The sequence below is a fragment of the Cynocephalus volans genome, chromosome 6 (assembly GCF_027409185.1).
Source record: "Cynocephalus volans isolate mCynVol1 chromosome 6, mCynVol1.pri, whole genome shotgun sequence".
Classification (NCBI taxonomy): domain Eukaryota; kingdom Metazoa; phylum Chordata; class Mammalia; order Dermoptera; family Cynocephalidae; genus Cynocephalus; species Cynocephalus volans.
Genome location: NC_084465.1, coordinates 51,253,827 through 51,272,344, shown reverse-complemented (window position 1 = coordinate 51,272,344; position 18,518 = coordinate 51,253,827). Strand labels below are relative to the sequence as shown.

Below are 18,518 nucleotides of genomic sequence, written 5' to 3'. Positions count from 1 at the left end.
TAATATAGTTCTTAAAGAATAAAGTTTCATTGTAGAAAGAATGTGAATGGTAATAAAAAAAAAAAAAATCACAGCTTGTTGAAGAGGCCTAGAAAAATGAGGCAGGCCCAATGAAGTGGAACTAGAACACGACAAATTAAAGTGCCCAGAGACCCTCAGTTAAATGTTACATGTGAATACAAAACTAATGTTAAGGCCATTCATGGAGAAGACATACTTAAGCAAGACATACTTGGCTTGCTTCATAGAGTAGAGGTAAGAGATGAATTTTCAGTTCAGAGTACATCAGCAAAGAAGATAACTACCAGAACGTTGGCTAGTATTAAGGGCAACGTGCCCCAAAGTTAACCCACCGTGAACCTAACATCTTGATTAACATCTGCTTGGAGTGAAAAAGTTTATGCTTGTTCAGTTTTCTCCTGAAGGTTTATTTTTATGGGAAAAGTTTTTGTGCTTTAGTGCCCCCAAATCACATTCACATTAATTATAGACACGCATATTGCATACACATTTCCCCTTTACTGACTTGCATCATTGTAGATAAAAATACTAAATTTTGATAAAAAACCATTTACATTTATCTTGGCTATTATTTTCCAAATTTACAAAATGAGTGAGATAAAATTGTCAGTCTTCAATGTCTAGTGTCCTAACATACACTTAAATCTGCAACAGGAACAATACATTATCAAAAAGCATTAGCCTATTTTCAGCTTTCAAATGTACCTATCTATATTAGGCAGTAATACCTTAAGAAATCATTTTCTCCCATATATTTCTATGAAATATCACTTTATTACTTACTGTACACACTTTTCAGAGGTAGGTCAAAGTTATCCTCTTGTTGCACATGAGGAAACAGGCACAGTGAGCATAGGTGACTTGTTTCAGGTTTACACAAAATATCCATGATAAAAGGATTAAAATTCAGCTTTAGTGGCTAACGTGGCAAGCATATATATATATGTGCAGCTTGTAGAGCACTGCCTGGGTAGCATTTGGTGCAAAAAACCTATTTCAATTATTTTATTTGAATAAAGTTTATTTCATTGACTATATGGATCAGGAACACTGAATGGGTCTCCAATAGTATCTAAACCAGCTCCCTCCCTTAGGAAGGTTCAGAGTAATCAAGTGAATACCAAGCCTTTATTGGGACTAAACCTCAGGTCAGCTGACTCCCAGAATCACCATCTTTTTTTTAACCACTGGTATTCCACACTGGCATAATAAAAGGTAGAATCATATTTAGGGTTCATTTAATATAAAAATATAAGAAATCTGAATCATGTAAAACAAAATATATATAAAATAAATCTTACTGACATATTTAGAGTTAGAGCTAAGAGACCAGAAAAACGTAAATGTGTGTAGAGAAAATGGAAAACAGAGAAAATAAAATTTAATTCAAAGTGTATGATCTATTAACACTTAAGATCTGCATTTATCTCTGTAAAATATTTCATTATAGCTATTTTCGTGCTTAGCAGAAGGTCTGACTTTGAGATTAAAAATAGAAAATTTCATAAATGATATCCTCATAACCACACTCCCTTCCTCTGCCCAACTCAGAGGGCTTTTGATTTGGGGATTGTAGGTATGCAATAGAATATACTGTTCCCCCTTTTAAAAATTAAGTCTACAGTGGTCAAGGCTACATTAATGCCAAAAAACTGTACACTTAGAAATGGTTAGAATGGTAAATTTTATGTTATGTACATTTTACCACAACAAAAAAAATTAAGTCTTTAAAAATAATAACTTCACTCAAACCCCTATGTTTTTATGCTTAACAAAATAAATCACATTCGTAACATCTGGCATATAACCAATCTTCGTAGAGCAAGAAATGTTTGTAAGCATGTGGGAGTCAATTTCATCATTTACTATAATGTGAATATAAGAAAAATATTTGTATGTGTAGGCCCCTGAAAAAAATCTAGGTAGGTAGCCAGCCTTGATTCACCTTATAGAAGGTCCTGAAGAACAGAAAAAAACAGAAATGAGTTTTTCATATCAGTTTTTCACAATGTCAGAAAGTTCTACCACCACTAAAGTATAATGCTTTAGTAAAAAAATTTCCACTGCAATGCTTATACCATTGATACGTGATTTAAAATTCACATTAGACAATTCATTATTTAAATGACCCACCCCTGAACTCTTCTTTCATAGTTTTTAATAGCTGGCAATCATATTAGTAAGCAAGTTATTACACAAAACATAAAACACAAACTTGCAGAAGTTATTTCCAAATTTAAAAAAACATAATATTCATGAATTTCTTAGTCTTTACACTTGTTTTCAAATTTATTTCAGATGACGCCTTTTTCATTAATAGCTCCTGTGCTTGTATTTATTCAAAGGTGCCATCATCAGTACTTAGGTATCTCGATTCTCCATGCTTCAGGACAAAAAAATCTTCAGTCTTAAGTCCATATCTTTCTAGAGCTTCACTCAGTTTCACTGGAGGCTCTAAGTAATGCTAGCAAAGGGCAGAGAGCAGAAAAATGGGAGAAGATTAACAGTACACATATTTAGGGGATATTTCAAAGGAGAGTTCAAACTAAAATAACAGATACCTAAAATATGCCTTAAAATAATGTCCTTCCTTTTAATTAAACATTAGCAAATGAGTCTATCATATTTTCTAATACAGTTTGAGTCATTAATTAAGTCTGTAGAAATTTCTATTGTTAGAAATCAATTTATGGAAACACCATGTATGTCAAATTTGGTACCATCGTAGATTGAACATCACTGGACTACATGAAATCTGATCAGTTTCACTATATGAAATTCCAGTCTAAATGGAATCAATGCCAAAGTTGATGATATTACAGAATTATGCTACCAACATTTTTGAAAAATATAAAATGAGATTGTGTGATTGTGTCTGTGTGTATTAGCAAATGCTATAGCAAGTATTTTTGGCTGAAGAAGGGTTGTTATCCTCAAAACCTCTAGCCAAGTATAGAAACCGTATTCTACAGAATGAAAGAGGGCCCTAGAGAATAGAGATACAACAGGTGGAGTTTTCATATTTACTTCCTCACCTTTTCATAGCTTAATAAAAAAAGACAGCACACAGTATGTTGCACAATGTTTACACCCACTTGAATGTTCGCCAAATAGAGACCACTTCAATATGGAATAAAATAGTTATTACTAAAAGGTATAAAAGATAAATCATTTCATCAGTTACTTCTCTTCTGGTCCAAATCTTTACACTGTATAACAGCTATTTTTTTTCTTTATTCAAAGGGTTTTTTCTCTAATTTCAATTAGAAAAGTTTTAAAATGTGGAAGTATAAAGCCGAAATAAAAACCAAACAGTGTCTGATCATCACCAGTGGGAAGTCTGCCTCTCTTCTGCAACATGTGTCTTTTGAGCACCTACAGGACATGCCAGGCTAGTGAACCAAACAAAAATCCTCGCCTCCGTGGAGCTTACATTCTAATACAGAGATAGACAAGAAGTGAACAGATAAGAAAATAGATAGTATCTGAGTGGTTGATATGTTCTGGGAAGAACAAAGCAGGGTGATAAGTGTGGGGGATGGAGATTTAATTTTAAATGCAACAGTCTAAGAAGTCTCCAAGAAGGTGACATTTGAACAAAAACCTGATGGAGCAGAATGCATAGGGCTTTGTGGGCAACTGTGAGTGCTAAGGCTTTGACTCTGAGTGCAAAGGGAAGCTACCAGGTCACTGGCAGAGAAGGGTCATGATCCAATTCAAGCTGTAAAGGTCACTGCCCTCTACAGTGTGGAAAACAAACTTTAAGGGGCAAAGTGATAGCAGTGAAGGTGGTGAGAAGTGGTCAAATTCTACATATAATCTGAAAGTTGAGCTGACTGTGTGTATATGGATAGATATGAGCAAAAATTGGATAAGTAGAGTCAAGAAAAGTAGGAATTTCCCTTTACTGAGAGGTATGAGAAATGAGTTTGAGGAAGTTTGGTTTCATTAGTTCTAGGTACCTAACGGACATCCAAGATGTCAAGCAGGCAGCTGGATATATAAATATGGATTACAGCAGGGGAATCTGAGCTAGAGAGGTACAGCAGACAGATGGTATTTAAAGCCATAGACAAGATGAGATTCCTCAAAAGAATAACCAACTAGAGAAAAGAAGAGGTCCGTGTATTGATTCCTAAGGCACTCAATATTTAAAGGGAGGGGAAATAAGGAACTAGTAAGGGAGACTTAGAAGGCACAGCCAATGACATGCAAGGAAAACCAGGAAAGTTGCCTGAGGCTTAACTAAAATGCACGGCTTTGGTAATAATTATTGGCCACACACAGGTCTTTTTCCCCCTTACTCACTTCTGGTCTATGGCTATGTTTAAAGGATGAATGATGCCTTTCAACTGACCACTGAATAACTTTAATAAGTTTTAACTATACCTTGGTTACCCAATATTACTAGAGATAACCACCTATTAATAGATAGTATAAGAAAAATCTACTTTAAGTCCATTTTATTCATATAGAAAGGAGATCACTGACATATCACCAATAAAACCTAACTTTAAATAATAGTCTAAATCAAAAAATTTCCCCCAAAATAATTCCCTAAACTATTTTCATTTAAGAGATTTCAAACTGATTAAAATCTTTCCCAGTGAAAATTAACTTTTGTTAAATTATTTTTCTGCCATGCTCTACAAGTCTTGGCCAACAATCCACATACATAGTCACCTTCACAAAAAATTTCTTTGCCAACCGATAACTTCAGTGTGGATTTTGATGTTGTTTTAGCTGGCAGTAGACAACTTTGTCTTTAATCTGCCCAGATTAAGCAGTATCTTTCTGAGTTTCTTTACTGGTCAATTCTTGGCTGTTAAACCATCTAGAAAATAAACCCAGAAATAGGTAAGAATGGCTTCTGAGTGAAAGCTCAGTCTGGGCACTTCAGTCTACAAGAGATAAAAATACCCCATAACCATGGGACCAAACAAGTATGAATAAAGCAAGACAGTGGATCAGAGATCACAAGAGGAAGTGGGGAAAGCAGAAGAGCCCCAGGATCCATTAAGGGCCAGGGAACCAGCCATAGATACCTCGTAAGTTCCTAAAGGAGTCGCTGTTTTATGATCGAATACAACAGGATATATTCAAAATAAAGACCCTGGTCACTTAAAAAGTTATCTTACATATTACGTAATGCTTAAAATTTGTTTCCATCAAAACTAGTGATTTAAGTTTTAGTGCTTACATATATCATCTAGAAAATCTGCTCATCATTCCCTAGATAAATTAGATGTTGCTATATACAAGCGTATTTCAAAAAGTTTGTGGAAAAATAGAATTAAAAGATAATACGAATCTTTCCGTGAACTTTTTGTTTGAAGTACCATTGTGTGCAATTTTAGAGTGTTCCCTGGTTAAGGACATCCTTAATCTGTTTACATTACAGTTTATTGTAACTGCTTATATGCGAAGTCAAAAGTGTTTAGAGATCATAGGCTCTCTGGTTTTTGTTTGTTTTTGGTGGCTGGCAGTACAAGGATTGAAGTCTGGACCTTGGTTCTAACCAACTGAGCGAACCAGCCAGCCTCTCTCTGCTTTATAATTTAACAAATTCAGTTGTCACATTTACTCAACTAACATCAAAATGTGAACAAACTCCAAATTGCTAAAGGCTTAATAAGTTTTTATTACATGTCTCATTAAGAAGTAAAGATGGAGGTTAGATTTATAACAGGAATAATTCTTGAAGGCTGAATAACACAGTAATTCTTAAACACAGGTTTTTGATCCTGTTCTCATCTTCCCATCTCAGTAAAGAACACAACTGTCTACCCAATTACTCAAGCTAAAAATCTAGGAGTCAACCTTGATTCCTTTCTTTGTATATATGTTTAATAAAATACTATTACTTCATCTCATATATATACAAATGGAATAAGAAATTGCCACCAAATATAGTGGTATGTCACTGGAAACCAGTCTCAAGCTTCCCCCTTCCCCAAATAGACACACACACACACACACACACACACACACACACACACACACACACACACACACACACACACACACACACACACACACACACACACACACACACACACACACACACACACACACCCATTCATCTTCCTCTGCTCTGTGGTTTTCATTTATTCATTTTATTCCCTCTCTCAACACTGTGGCTAAGAATTGCTGCATCATCGGATGGGTATTTTGATTGGGGGGGTGGAGGGAATGGGCAGGCAGTATTTCATCATTTTGGACCATCCTTGGGAGAGGGCAGGCCAGAAATGAGACAGAGGAGAAGCGCTTAGACCAGCAAGAAAACACTGGGTTCCTGCAGAGATGCCTTGGGATGTGGAAGATGCCACAGAAAGCAAAGAAGCCAAGTTCCACCTAAATTTTGTATAGAGACAGGCCCTGAATCCAGGAAAGGAGAGAAAGCTTTGTGTTATCCTCTGCTTGATCCTAGAACACTGGCTAGCAGCAGAGTTCTAGGGTACAGCTCTAAGGAAAAATCAGCTCTTCTGTTTTAGTCTAGGAATGAAACCACATTTATCCCAATGCCTAGCAAATAACAAATACTGAATCAATGTTTAGTGATGAATAACATATTTCTAGAAAGTTCCACACTGTCTAGCCTTACCTCTCCCATTGCCTTCCAAGTCATCCATTCTCTGGCTGAACTGACTCCTTGCCATGCTTGCTGCCTCCAAGCCTATGCTCAGCCCCTTCTTCCTTGGGAAGTGCCTTCCTCCAGGCCTCAAGTTCCAGCATCACTTCGTCCACGAAGCTCTCCCTGACCCCTCCCCACTGGTAACCATCCCTGACTCTGAGACCACTTCATCTGTCCCACATTACAGCAATTCCCTCTTCCGATATCTGTACTGCGTACTTGGCTTCTATCTTCCACTACACTAGAGCCTGCTTGGGGAGGAAGACAATGGTTTGTTTTTCTACTCTCCAGACTACACACACAGATTTTTGGTTATATAACACATGCTCTGTTAACTACAGAAATAAGCCAAAAAGACAGCATGCTTTTTCACTGCACGTGAATGTTGATTTACTAATTAGTACTATTTACTGCCCTAATACATGTGGTGACTGTGATGACTGTGCAGGGTCTGATTCCATAGTCTGGTCTGTGACACTACCACCAGGGGACAGTGATGCCTGAATCCTATCATTGGTCAAACACATAATCAAAGTTATTTTTATCATGATCAAACTTACCTCATTTGCTAAGGCAAAAGTTCCCCAGTGAATTGCCACAGATTTCTTTGCTTGAACATCAATATGAATCCTTACAGCTTCTTCTGGGTCTACATGCTGATATTTCATAAACCACCTGATGAAACACAGCAATTTATTACTTCTGGTCTTTGAAATATGCACTAAATTCAAATTACAATTTCATCTAATCAACCTTTAAGATTCTGCACAGGACTATGGATGTTTGAGAAATAAGAAGCTTAGTGTGTTTATTTTCACTCCTCCTCTCTATTCCTTCATTTGATTTTGAAATCAGTACACCTAAGAATAAAGCTAAACTGCCAACAGAAACAGCAACATGTAGTACTCTCAACCTCTTTTCAGCCATTCTCACTGGACTCACCTACGCAGACTGGACTCATCTAGACAACTTTTAATAAATACTGCTACCCAGCTTGCACTCTCAGTGATTCTGATTTAATTTTTCTAGGGTGGGATCTTGGGCATTGGCATTTTTAAAAGCTACCCAGGTGAGTCCAATGTGTAGCCAGAGTTGAGAACCACTGAGATACAACATATGCAATGCTGGGTAGGATGAGCTAGAAACCAAGTCTAGAGGCTAGGTCAGGGCTAGACTGTAAAAAAACAAACACCACCAACAAAAAAAACATAGATTCTGCACAAGAATAAATCATAGTAGGCAAAACCATCTCCCTTTAGTCCACTTTTCTGCTGAAACATAAAACAAGCAAAAATATTTCTTATACGGATTGGGACTTATTAAATAAGTCCCAGGCAAAACTCCCCTCTGAACAGTAAAATTTTGTTTCATTTATATTTTGATTTTACTGATTATTTATTCTAAAGATATGACTTACTATTACTTTCAAAAGTAGATATTCTGCAGTCCTGGGTATAAATCAAAAAAACTGAATAATGGCTAAAGAACTGGAAATCAAAACTCCAATTGCAAAAGAACCTGAATGTCCTACTGAAACAATTTTTTTTAAAATTGCTAAAGTGAAAAGCAAGTGAAAAAGTGTATAAAATTTAAATATTGGGAGCAAAAAAATCCAATTACTATCCAAGGAATTTTATTTAAACATCATGAAACTGAACAGTGGGGTATTTGGTTTGGCAAGAAGAGAAATCTAATGGGTGAAAGATTAGAGATTCTGTAGAAACATGAAAGCCTGCCTAGTACCTTGGAAAGAACAAGGGCTTAGGAGGCTGAAGGCTCAAATATGAACCCCAGCTCTTGCAGCTCCTGGAATACCTTTAAAAAGTACCTTCCAATTCTCTGAGCTTCCATTTCCTTGTCTGTGCAATATAAATTTAGACCCATCTCATAAGGGTATGGTGAGGATTAAACAAGACAAGATTTATGAAAGCATCGAGTACAGCACCTACTTCACAGAATTCTCCCAAAAGAGTAAAAAGTTGACAAAACCAACACTTGCAGAAAAGAGAACTATAATTTCTGATACAAAGGAAAAATCGTACTATCTATAAGCAAATCCTTTGCTTTCCAAGCCATCAATTTAGAGGAGGAAAAATAACGCTGTCTTCACATTATTTGTATCTCGGTCTGCTACTGGGAACTAATGCTACGGTTAAGACCAATGTATATAGATGCAGCATAGGGTCTTCTGCACTTTAGAGAAAACATCATAGAGAATTCACCCATCTGCAACAGCTAGAGGGTTGTTTATTGTTAGGAGTTGCTGGGTCCTATGGGAGCCTAAAAACAAAGCCACTGTGTTCTCCTAATGAGCAGATTGGACATGTACTGTTCAGCCACATCTCCTGACACTCAGAATTCAGGCCAAGATGAAAACAGCTTTTGGTGTTTCTTTCTATGGACTTTTTAGAAAATGCTATTGAAAATCAAAGGAACAGGTAGATTCCTCTTTATCCTCATGTCTATCTGAAATAAATTTTAAAATTTTTACTCTGACATTAAGTATATTCTAATATATTATGAATATATATCGAGTAAAGGCCAATACCATATGAAATTGATTTGTAACAGTTCTGAAAAATAGGTTGACTGATGTTTTGAGAAGTTTCATTAGAATGATGTAAGTGAAATTCAAGCACCAATACTGATTTATAATAATTACTAATAATTATCCAGAACCAAAAAATACTAAAAGTATCTAGCCCCAAAATGGAGAAACTAGCAAAAAACATAAAAGTGAGAAATAAACATTAATAAAGATAGGGAAAAATGGTTTTAGTGAACTTAAAAAGTTAACTACTAAATAAGTATAACAAAATCAGATGGAAACAAAAGACTGGATTCATTCAATTCATCTACGTATTGGAGAAACACTTGTTCTTCTGCTTGTAGGACTGCATTCTAAATAAATGCATTTATATGTATTTGTGTATGCACTCTAAAATAAAATAAAGCATTTAAAAAATTATGCTTTACTTTGTTATTATCAGTGTTTGTTTTCCTTTATACATATAAACCAGAATTGACTGAATTATTTGAAATCACTTCTTTTCCCTAACCAGACAGTACTAAGGGAAACACAGACAGTGGATGGGTCTCCTGTGTCTCCGATGATAGTGTGACCTTTAGCTGCCCTGATAGGTGATAAGCATGCAGGGGTGGGAGGGTGAGCAGTGACTAGTGCAACAATGAAGGTGAGCGTGAGTCGTGCAACAACGTCACGACTAGATCAACCTCAGTATTGACTAAGACCATCACATGGAACTAATGCCATAGGCTGATTCCTTACTTTTTCTCTGCTCAACACAGAAGAGCTATACAACAGGGACTGGTACATTCGTCATGCAGCAAAAAGTGGTTATAATAGAAGTAGCCCTCCACTCCTTAAAATACAGGGCAGGCCTTCCACTGTGCCTAGTCCTTGAGTAAAAAGGGGCGAAAAAAGTATCCTCCATGTGAAAGAAGGAACAATAGTTAGGTTTAATTATTATCTGGTCAGTTCAACTTTAGTTGGAATGGTACATGAACTTCTGACTAGGTATAGTAATTCTTTAAACCTTGGTCCTTTTTTTTCTAATGTCATTTCTGATTCTGAGTAACTTTAACCGATATGACTGTGATTAAAATATTTTAATTCTCACCACGAAAGAATGATAAGTATGTGAGGTAATGGACATGTTGAATAGCCTAATTTAGCTCTTCCACAATGTATACATATATCAAAACATCATGTTGTACACCATAAATATATACAATTTTTACTTGTCAATAAAAATGCTAAAAATTTTTAAATATTTTAAAATTAAAAAAACAACATAATTGAATCTGACCACTAACTCCCACCCAATGTATGTTACAAAGTCCACCATTAAAATCACAAATTACACAGTATCACAAAATCATAACTACTTTACTTTTAAGTGCACTTAACTTATTATGTAGCAAGAATGTTCTCTTTGGAATTCTACATACCTTGGTTCATAAGCTCCAATGGGAATAGCCGCAAGGTCAAAAGGTCCAAATCTTTTTCCTATCTCTTCAAAAGCTGGGCAATAACCAGTATCTCCTGCAAAAAAAAATCGATTCCAAGGCCCCAAGACAGACCAGCTGCCCCACAGAACTTTGTTGTCATCCATTAGAGTCCTTTTACACCAGTGCTGGGAAGGTGTAAAGACAAAGGTGACCTTATCATGTCCGGGGACACAATTCTCCTCCCACCAGTCCAGCTCAATCACATTCTCACAGCCACATTTTTGCATCCAGTCGAGGAGACCCAAAGGCACAAACCATCTTAAGTCATTACCGAATCGCTCATTCAAAGCAATGACAGAACTGTAGTCCAGGTGGTCATAGTGGTTGTGGCTGATCAGGACTGCATCTATTGGGGGGAGTTCACTTATTGTGCATGGGGGACGACGAAATCGCTTTGGACCCATGTACTGTGATGGTGAAGCACGAGAGCTGAAGATGGGATCTGTAAGAAAAATGAGCTCATCCATTTCCACCATTACCGTAGCATGGCCCAGCCATGTGACTCTTAAGCCAGCCTCTCTCACTCCAGCTTCTTCAGGAGCATCGATAAAATATGGTTTAAGCACTGGGAGTTCTTTGTCAAGTTCCTATGTATATAAAGAAAGATAAAGCAGCAGTTAGAGGGAGAAAAAGGTATATCATTACAGAACATAGTTTGACCTAAATTATAGCAAGAAGAGCTATTTCGAGAGAACTGAAGTCATCCAGTAAAATTGTGATTTTTGCTTTTTTCTTGAAAATGCATACTTCTTTCTGAATCTGACTTAATAATCATGACAATGTAGTAATCTTCTTAGTCCCAAATGCAACAGGCAAAGGGAAAATTAAATTTAAAACTTTCAGTACTGCTGAAGTTATTAATTTTTAAAAGACTCTCTTCTGTTGTGCTAGAAGTAGACTATCCTAGATACACTCATTTTGCTATTGCCATTTCACTCGGCTGGTGTATTTGCTGCTATAAACTGTCTCAGAAGCAGGTCAGTCCCAACAAACAGTAAAGAACGCTTGTGACCATTTATTTGTAGCTCTTGGATCTCAGATATAAATCTGACTTTCTGAGTACATATAATTCAAAATGGAGCACTGTGACAACTCTTGGCAAATCAATCATAAACGGTTCTCCTTATTCCCTACCCTTAAGATTTTCTACCACTGATCAAATCAAGTGAAATATGATCCCTGCCAGTGGAAAGCTGATCATTTTGGGGGGTAAACAGATATCAAACAATAAGTACAACAAAGTGTGAAAAGTATTATTCTTTTGGTTATTCTACATTTTATATTTGGATTAAGCTAGATAACAAAAAGCTGTGTTTTAGGGACACAGCCCTGGCTTTTATAAAACGGCTTTACTAAATCGTGCTTTCCTGTCGTGATATTCCCAGCTGCATCAGAGTCTCTTACAGGAAGCCTCCTCATGAAACCCACCATGCATGTACTGGGTCTGAAGACTTGTACCACCTCCACCTTCCCACTTACCCCAGAAACACTTCTCTTAATCCTTAGTCACACTCTCCTTCTCCAGAGCAACTGGCTTTGTCACTTGACTGTTACTGGGAAAACCCTTAACAGTTCATGCTTCTTCACTCTTGCTAGGAAGTTCAGAGTAAAAGCTGAGACCACCTCCAGCAACACGCACAGCAATGATGGAACACATTTCTGTACTTTTTTCTTGGCTTTATCTTATTTTCTACCCTAATAGTCTATTTGCTCTTATGGGCTCATCCCTTGTTTTTTACGGCTACGAGTATTTTTGTAAGTTGCCGCAAACCAATTTTTGAAAACGATGTGATATTGGATAAGTAATTAAATAAAAGACAGGCTGGACTATAGCCTAATAAGAAGGAATAAAGAGGCCAGTTGCCAAAGACATCACAGACACAATTCCTTGTGTGAGTTCCTGAAGAATGATGAGAAATTCAGGATGCAGAGAAAAGGAAGAAGGACATTTCAGGTGGAGAAACCACTCAAGCAAAGGTACAGAGAGAGACAGGAATGTGGTGTTTGGGGGCAGGGGACAAACTAAATCTGTAAAGGATCATAGCACAGTAAGAGCCTTGAGTGCTATACACCACCCAGACACAATGAGGAAGCATCTTTTTACATAAACACACACACACACACACACACACACAGATGTGACCCTGTTTATGTTCAAATAAAACAATTCTAGAGTCCTGGAATGATGTCCTGGAGGGTGTCACAACAGTTGCCAGGTTGTGAAAAGATGAGGACCTGAAGAAAGGCGACAGCAGTGGGCAGAGAGAAGAAAGGGCAGATGGGGAGATGCTGGTGAAGGAAAACTGAGAAGTCACTGGGAGAGTCTGAATGGGAAGAAGGCTGGAAGGGGAAGAGAAGGAGCACCACAAATTTCTCTTGGCCACTCTAAGCCTTAGTTTCCTCATCTGGAAAATGGGTAATAATTGTAGCACCTACAACTTCATTGCTCTGAGGACTGCGTTAGGAGTAGCTGGCACACAATAAGCACTCTACAGGTATTCCAAAAGAAGAAAGCAAACTCCAATGCTGACAACTAATCAGGACCAATCCTATCGCTCTCTTGCATTTTTGCATAGCCACTAACCTAGTTAAGATCTTAACTAACACCCACACACTTCAAAGCTCCCCTGATTGCTCAACTGTCTTCCTATCAACTCAACCCATGCACAAGAGCTACCCCCAAAACAGTCTGCTTCAGGTATAACTCTCTCCCCTGAAGAAAAAATTTTCACTGGCTCTCCACTGCCTGACAAATCTGTCTCACCTCCCTAGCCCAGCAGTAGGCTGTCCAAGGACTGCCTCAATTCTCCTCTCCAGCTCTGTTTCACACTACTCCTCTATATGTGCTCTGGGTCCTGCCTGCATGGGAACTACTTCCCACTCCTGGACTGAGCTTGAGAACCCTGCACAGTACTGACCCCATTTCTCAGGTTAAATTGCTTCCCTCTCCCCACTCCATAATCAAATTGCCCACTCTTCATGTGGCCACCCCTGAAGCACTCACTCCTGCCTCTCAGTTCACATATCTCTGCGTATTCTGGTTACATGTATACAGGATTTATCCCATTTCATATGCAACTTGGACTCATCCACAGTGCCCAGTTCAGTGATAGAAACACAGTATGTGCTCAATAAAATTTGTTGAGTAAATGAATGAATGTCAATTTTCAATTATTTCTCAAATTTGGTAGTTACGTTAGTGAACAATAACAAATGCCATATGGTGTACTTATCAATAATTAAGGAGGAAAGAGAGAGGGAATGAATAAAAACTGACTACTTACAATGTGTTCAGCATCATACTGGGCACATAATAATGATGATGTAAATTAACATTTCAAGTACTTTAATAAAACAAAATAAAAGATTACCAATAGCTACCATTTTGGAGTGCTTACTATGTGCAAGACACTGCACTAACTACTTCTTAAGAATTTAAAATTTTTATACTGACTATAATACTGGAGGTAGATACTATTAACTATCTTCATCTTACAGATGAGAAAACAAAGAATTAGAGAAGATATAGCACTCACACAAGGTCACCTAGCCAGCCTCCATGTTTACTGCCTCCACCACTAAATTTACGCTTGTTAAATCTCATTTAATACATACTTAAGAAAAAAAAAAAGTAGCAGCCTGGGGACCAGGTGGGGAGAATAAGTAGAGACAGATTACAAAATTACTCAGCAAATGCCTGCCTCCCGCCCTTCCTCTTTGAAACTCTCCAATTGTCTCTGTTCCCCAGACTATTGGTGACTGTCATCAACAATAACAATCAGACAAAGTCACTGAGCCAAGTGCAACCACATGAAGCAAGGACAGCATCTGAACCATGAACAGCCTGTGAACCAGCATACTGCTCTAATGACCTAGAAAAGGCAAATATTAGGAGCAGTCCAAGTAAAGAAACACTGTTTTCTCACTGGGCAATTAAATTGTGTAGCTCTGCTCATGTCCCATTCTCATTTTATTAGACCTATTCTATGTTATTTTATACTTTCATCATGTTTTTCCAAAATACTTTCATATTTATATACCTAAATACATACAATATACTATAACATAATATGATATAAATAGCATAATATATAATAATTATCCTGTATATAATATATTCTGTCTCCTTCCAAAAAACTAATTTGAAGTTGTGGTTTATTTACGAAACTCTAACTTCCCAATGTCTAACAAGAAGAACTTCCAGAAATCTGATTAAATTCTGAGTCGACCCAATGATCTGAAAAGGTATTCTTCACATAGTTTTTTTTTTTTTTTTTTTTTTTTTTTGACCAGTAAGGGGATCACAACCCTCGGCACGGTGTGGTCTGCACCACGCTCAGCCAGTGAGTGCACCGGCCATCCCTGTATAGGATCCGAACCCATGGCCTCGGTGCTACCAGCGCTGCACTCTCCCGAGTGAGCCACGAGGCCAGCCCCTTAATATGTTTCTTTGAAAAATGTAAAACTCTATCACATTTGGGAGTTAGTAAAAGTTAATCATTTTGGCAATTTATTGAAAGGGCACACAGAGTGAGTTACAGTTATCTATGAAAATAAGAGAAGTCAACATTCATTTATCTAGTTCTAGGCTTTCAGTGGAAACAAGAAGGAAACAAGAAGGAAACAAAAAATACAAGGGCATCTTCAAAAAGTTCGTGGAAAGATTCATATTATCTTTTAATTCTATTTTTCTACAAACTTTAAGTACCCTTGCAGGTAAGATATTAGAAATAAAATATAAATTGGAATAGTACAAAGGTGCCATCTCTCTTCTTTTACGTGATGCTGAATTTGTTTTTATGCAGTGTCTCATACTGAGACATGAGGTGTCCTTTGTCATTTTTAAAAAATTTTCTTTAAAAAAAACAAACTGCTTACATTCCATTAAAGAATGCTGCTCCATCTCCATCACCCTAACTTCCTTCTCTGCTTTATTATTTCACACAGCACTTATCATATTTAATATACCACATAATTTACCTATTTATTTTGTTTACTGTCTCTCTCTTCCACTAAACCTAAGGTCCAAGAAGACCAGGATGTCTTTCTGCTTTGTGTGTGGCTCTGTCTCTAGCACATAAAACAGTCTGTGCAGCACGTAGCAAGTGCTCAATAAATACTCGCTAAATAAATGCATGAGTTAATGGACGGGCTTGAGGGTCCATGAATGCCCTGAAATTATAACAAATGGTAATGTGTTTATTTGCATGTGTATATTCCTATAAGAAGAGGGTCCACAGTTTTCAACAGATTCTCAAAACAGGCCAGTATACAAAAGAACTTAAGAACCACCAGTCTGTTGAGTCCTCAGAGATTCAACCCAGTTTCTACAATATCTCTCAAATCACTAGAATGGAGAGATGTATCTGCCTTCACATGGCCATTTACTCTTTGAAATAAAACAAAACTAAAGACACCATTACTAACCTCTATATTTTTAGAAGCTGTGGCTTACAAACCAGGAGGTAATTTACTCCTGGCTTTCTGCCCTAACCCTCCTCTTCAAAACTTGATTCAATGTTTCTCTTCATATCGGTTTCTCCGGAAAAAAAAAAAAAGAGAGAGAGAGAGAGAGAGAGAGAGAAAACACCTTTCTTGTTCCTTGGTCCCATCTTCAAAGAAGAAAAGACGTAAGGTTTCTTCTATTAATGTCCTCCCTCATTCTAAAAAAGTGCTAAAAAAATATTAAACAATTCTGGTAACTAGCATTAATACTAAGAACATTCCCTAGCATCAAAGTGATATCAGGTTTTCAATCCCATATCCTTTGAAGATAAATGGACACGAATGTAGATCTAATACCAACACCAACACCCAATACTATCACCCAGCCTCACCCCCACACCCTTCCTGCTTCTTCCCACTGCAGACCAAGCTTTCAGGGATGCCGCCTCTCTTTTCATCCCAACCTCACTCAGGTCAGGTTCCTTATCTCTCAACTTCCCAAAAAGCATGGCAGGACAGGGGCTGGTGAGGAAGACAGGCCAAGGAAGATTGGGGTGGGGGTAGAAAGGAAAAAAGGAGAAAGGAATAAAAGGTGCTACTGCAATTGGGAACCACTTTCATTCATCTAACTATCTTTATGCCAAATGTTAGTAAGTTTCACCTAAGTAAAATTAGCACATTTAAAGGCTAGTAACCTACAGTCAAATTTTAAAAGTCTGGAAAGTCATCTGAAGATTCTTGGTACAGGTTTGGCAATCGTACCCAAGTAATAAAAGCCAAGCATTCTAGGCCATGCCTTAACTCTCATAATCCACATTCCAAACACGTCAGGTTATTTCTTTCTGGAACACGTTCTTACCTTTATGACCTCGTTCATGCTATCACTGACCTGAAAAACCACTATCAAAGTACTTCTCAGTTTTCAAGGCCCAGCTTAAATATCACCTCCTCTATGAAGCCATCTCCAACTCTAGCCGACAGCATCAATCACTTCCTTTCTTGCACCTCTAAAGCACTCTGTTGCTACCTGCTACCTCTAGCTGCCACCAGATCAGAGTTAGTTATAAATATTTGTACTTTGCTGCTGAACTATGAATTTGAAGGCATGGGTTACACATATTCATTTTATCTCCTCAGAACTTACTCCTACACCTTTAAGGCTGATAGAACAGGGACTCGCCCTAGGGAGGCTGCTCATGGATATTCAGGCTGAGCAAACAAACAGCAGCTTCACCAGGATACCAATCAGCTTGCCCTTCTTCAGGGCCCTGTAGTTTTCTGAGCAAGAAACAAAACCACAAAGCACCAAAAAGCCCTCTTTTTCCTTGATTCTCAGAAAAGAGTTCACTCAAGCAAAAAAGACACCCAAACCCCTTTCCCTCGCCCCTTTTCTTGAATATTCCTCCCCTTAGTTAAGATAGAGAAACACCCCCATCCCAGAACAACACATAAACCCTTCCCTAAGAGTTCACAGAATGCGAGGATGCCCATGCATTCTTCTGCATGTACTTTGGCTTTGCAATAAACTTTTGAATGTGAATGTGACACTGCTGTGTAGACTTGGAGTTACTGTAGATTTTCAATGGGGTTCTTCCCTAAGGAAATCCAAGAACCTGCATCTCCAGCATCACCTTACATAAAAGGATTCAACTAACTAACTTGAATATCATAATACAATTCACAGCAAAGCTAAGTAAAATATGTATTAAGAGTAAATACAAAGCACTCAAAAAAGCCAAGCACTACCTCTTTAGAAGATGGAACACTGCTGTGATCTTTCTCCATTATTAGCCATCTAAGAACATTTGGAATAGAGGGATTTTTCCATGTTGGCCAAGGGTTAACAAATCTTCCATCTTTTCCTTTCTTTGACTTAGTCACATCTTCCTCTAGTCTGTAATCCAGTTTGAAGCTTTTCCTGGAAAACCTAGAAGAATCACTTCCTCCGGAATTTCGTGCTGAATTTTGGCGTCTTCTTACTGCTTCTTTAGGATATAGGTTGCTTGGCATCAGGGACTGGTTGCTTTCATTTTCATCCATGTTCGTTGGTGAAGAACTAAAAAAAAGAAGGGAAAAAAATACTGAGTTTAACATAAAGGTATTAAAATATATTACATAGCATTATTTCTTACCCAATACAAATTTCTCCAAACTTATAAAAATGTTTCTATTAGCTCAAACTTTCTTCCTGAAAAATGCAATTTTAGAATACAATAGTACTGCTTACTAAATAGAAAAGGTGTTTGATTTACCTATTAGCATAACTGCCAAATGCTTCAAAAATCCTTTATCTGCTGTAATCTAAAACAACATATTTCCCCAGCTATGTATATGTATTTAACATATACAATTTTCAATTTCAATGACACTCTGTAGAATAAATTAC

The 18,518-nt window shown here is 37.3% G+C and overlaps 1 protein-coding gene across 2 annotated transcripts; it reads right to left on the bottom strand.

Moving 5' to 3' along the window:
* Positions 1–1,374: 1,374 nt before the first annotated feature.
* On the bottom strand, positions 1,375–18,196 carry NAPEPLD (N-acyl phosphatidylethanolamine phospholipase D). 2 transcript variants are annotated; one of them, XM_063099635.1, is made up of 5 exons: positions 17,879–18,174; positions 10,959–11,274; positions 10,628–10,721; positions 7,216–7,330; positions 1,375–2,485 (listed from the first exon to the last, which is right to left on the bottom strand). In XM_063099635.1, exons 1-5 carry the CDS (start codon positions 18,170–18,172, stop codon positions 2,357–2,359), a joined length of 948 nt encoding a protein of 315 aa, XP_062955705.1. In that variant the 5' UTR covers positions 18,173–18,174; the 3' UTR covers positions 1,375–2,356. The 2 variants fall into 2 exon arrangements, with proteins under 2 accessions (XP_062955705.1, XP_062955706.1); XM_063099636.1 differs by having other exon boundaries at positions 10,628–11,274; positions 17,879–18,196.
* Positions 18,197–18,518: the final 322 nt, after the last annotated feature.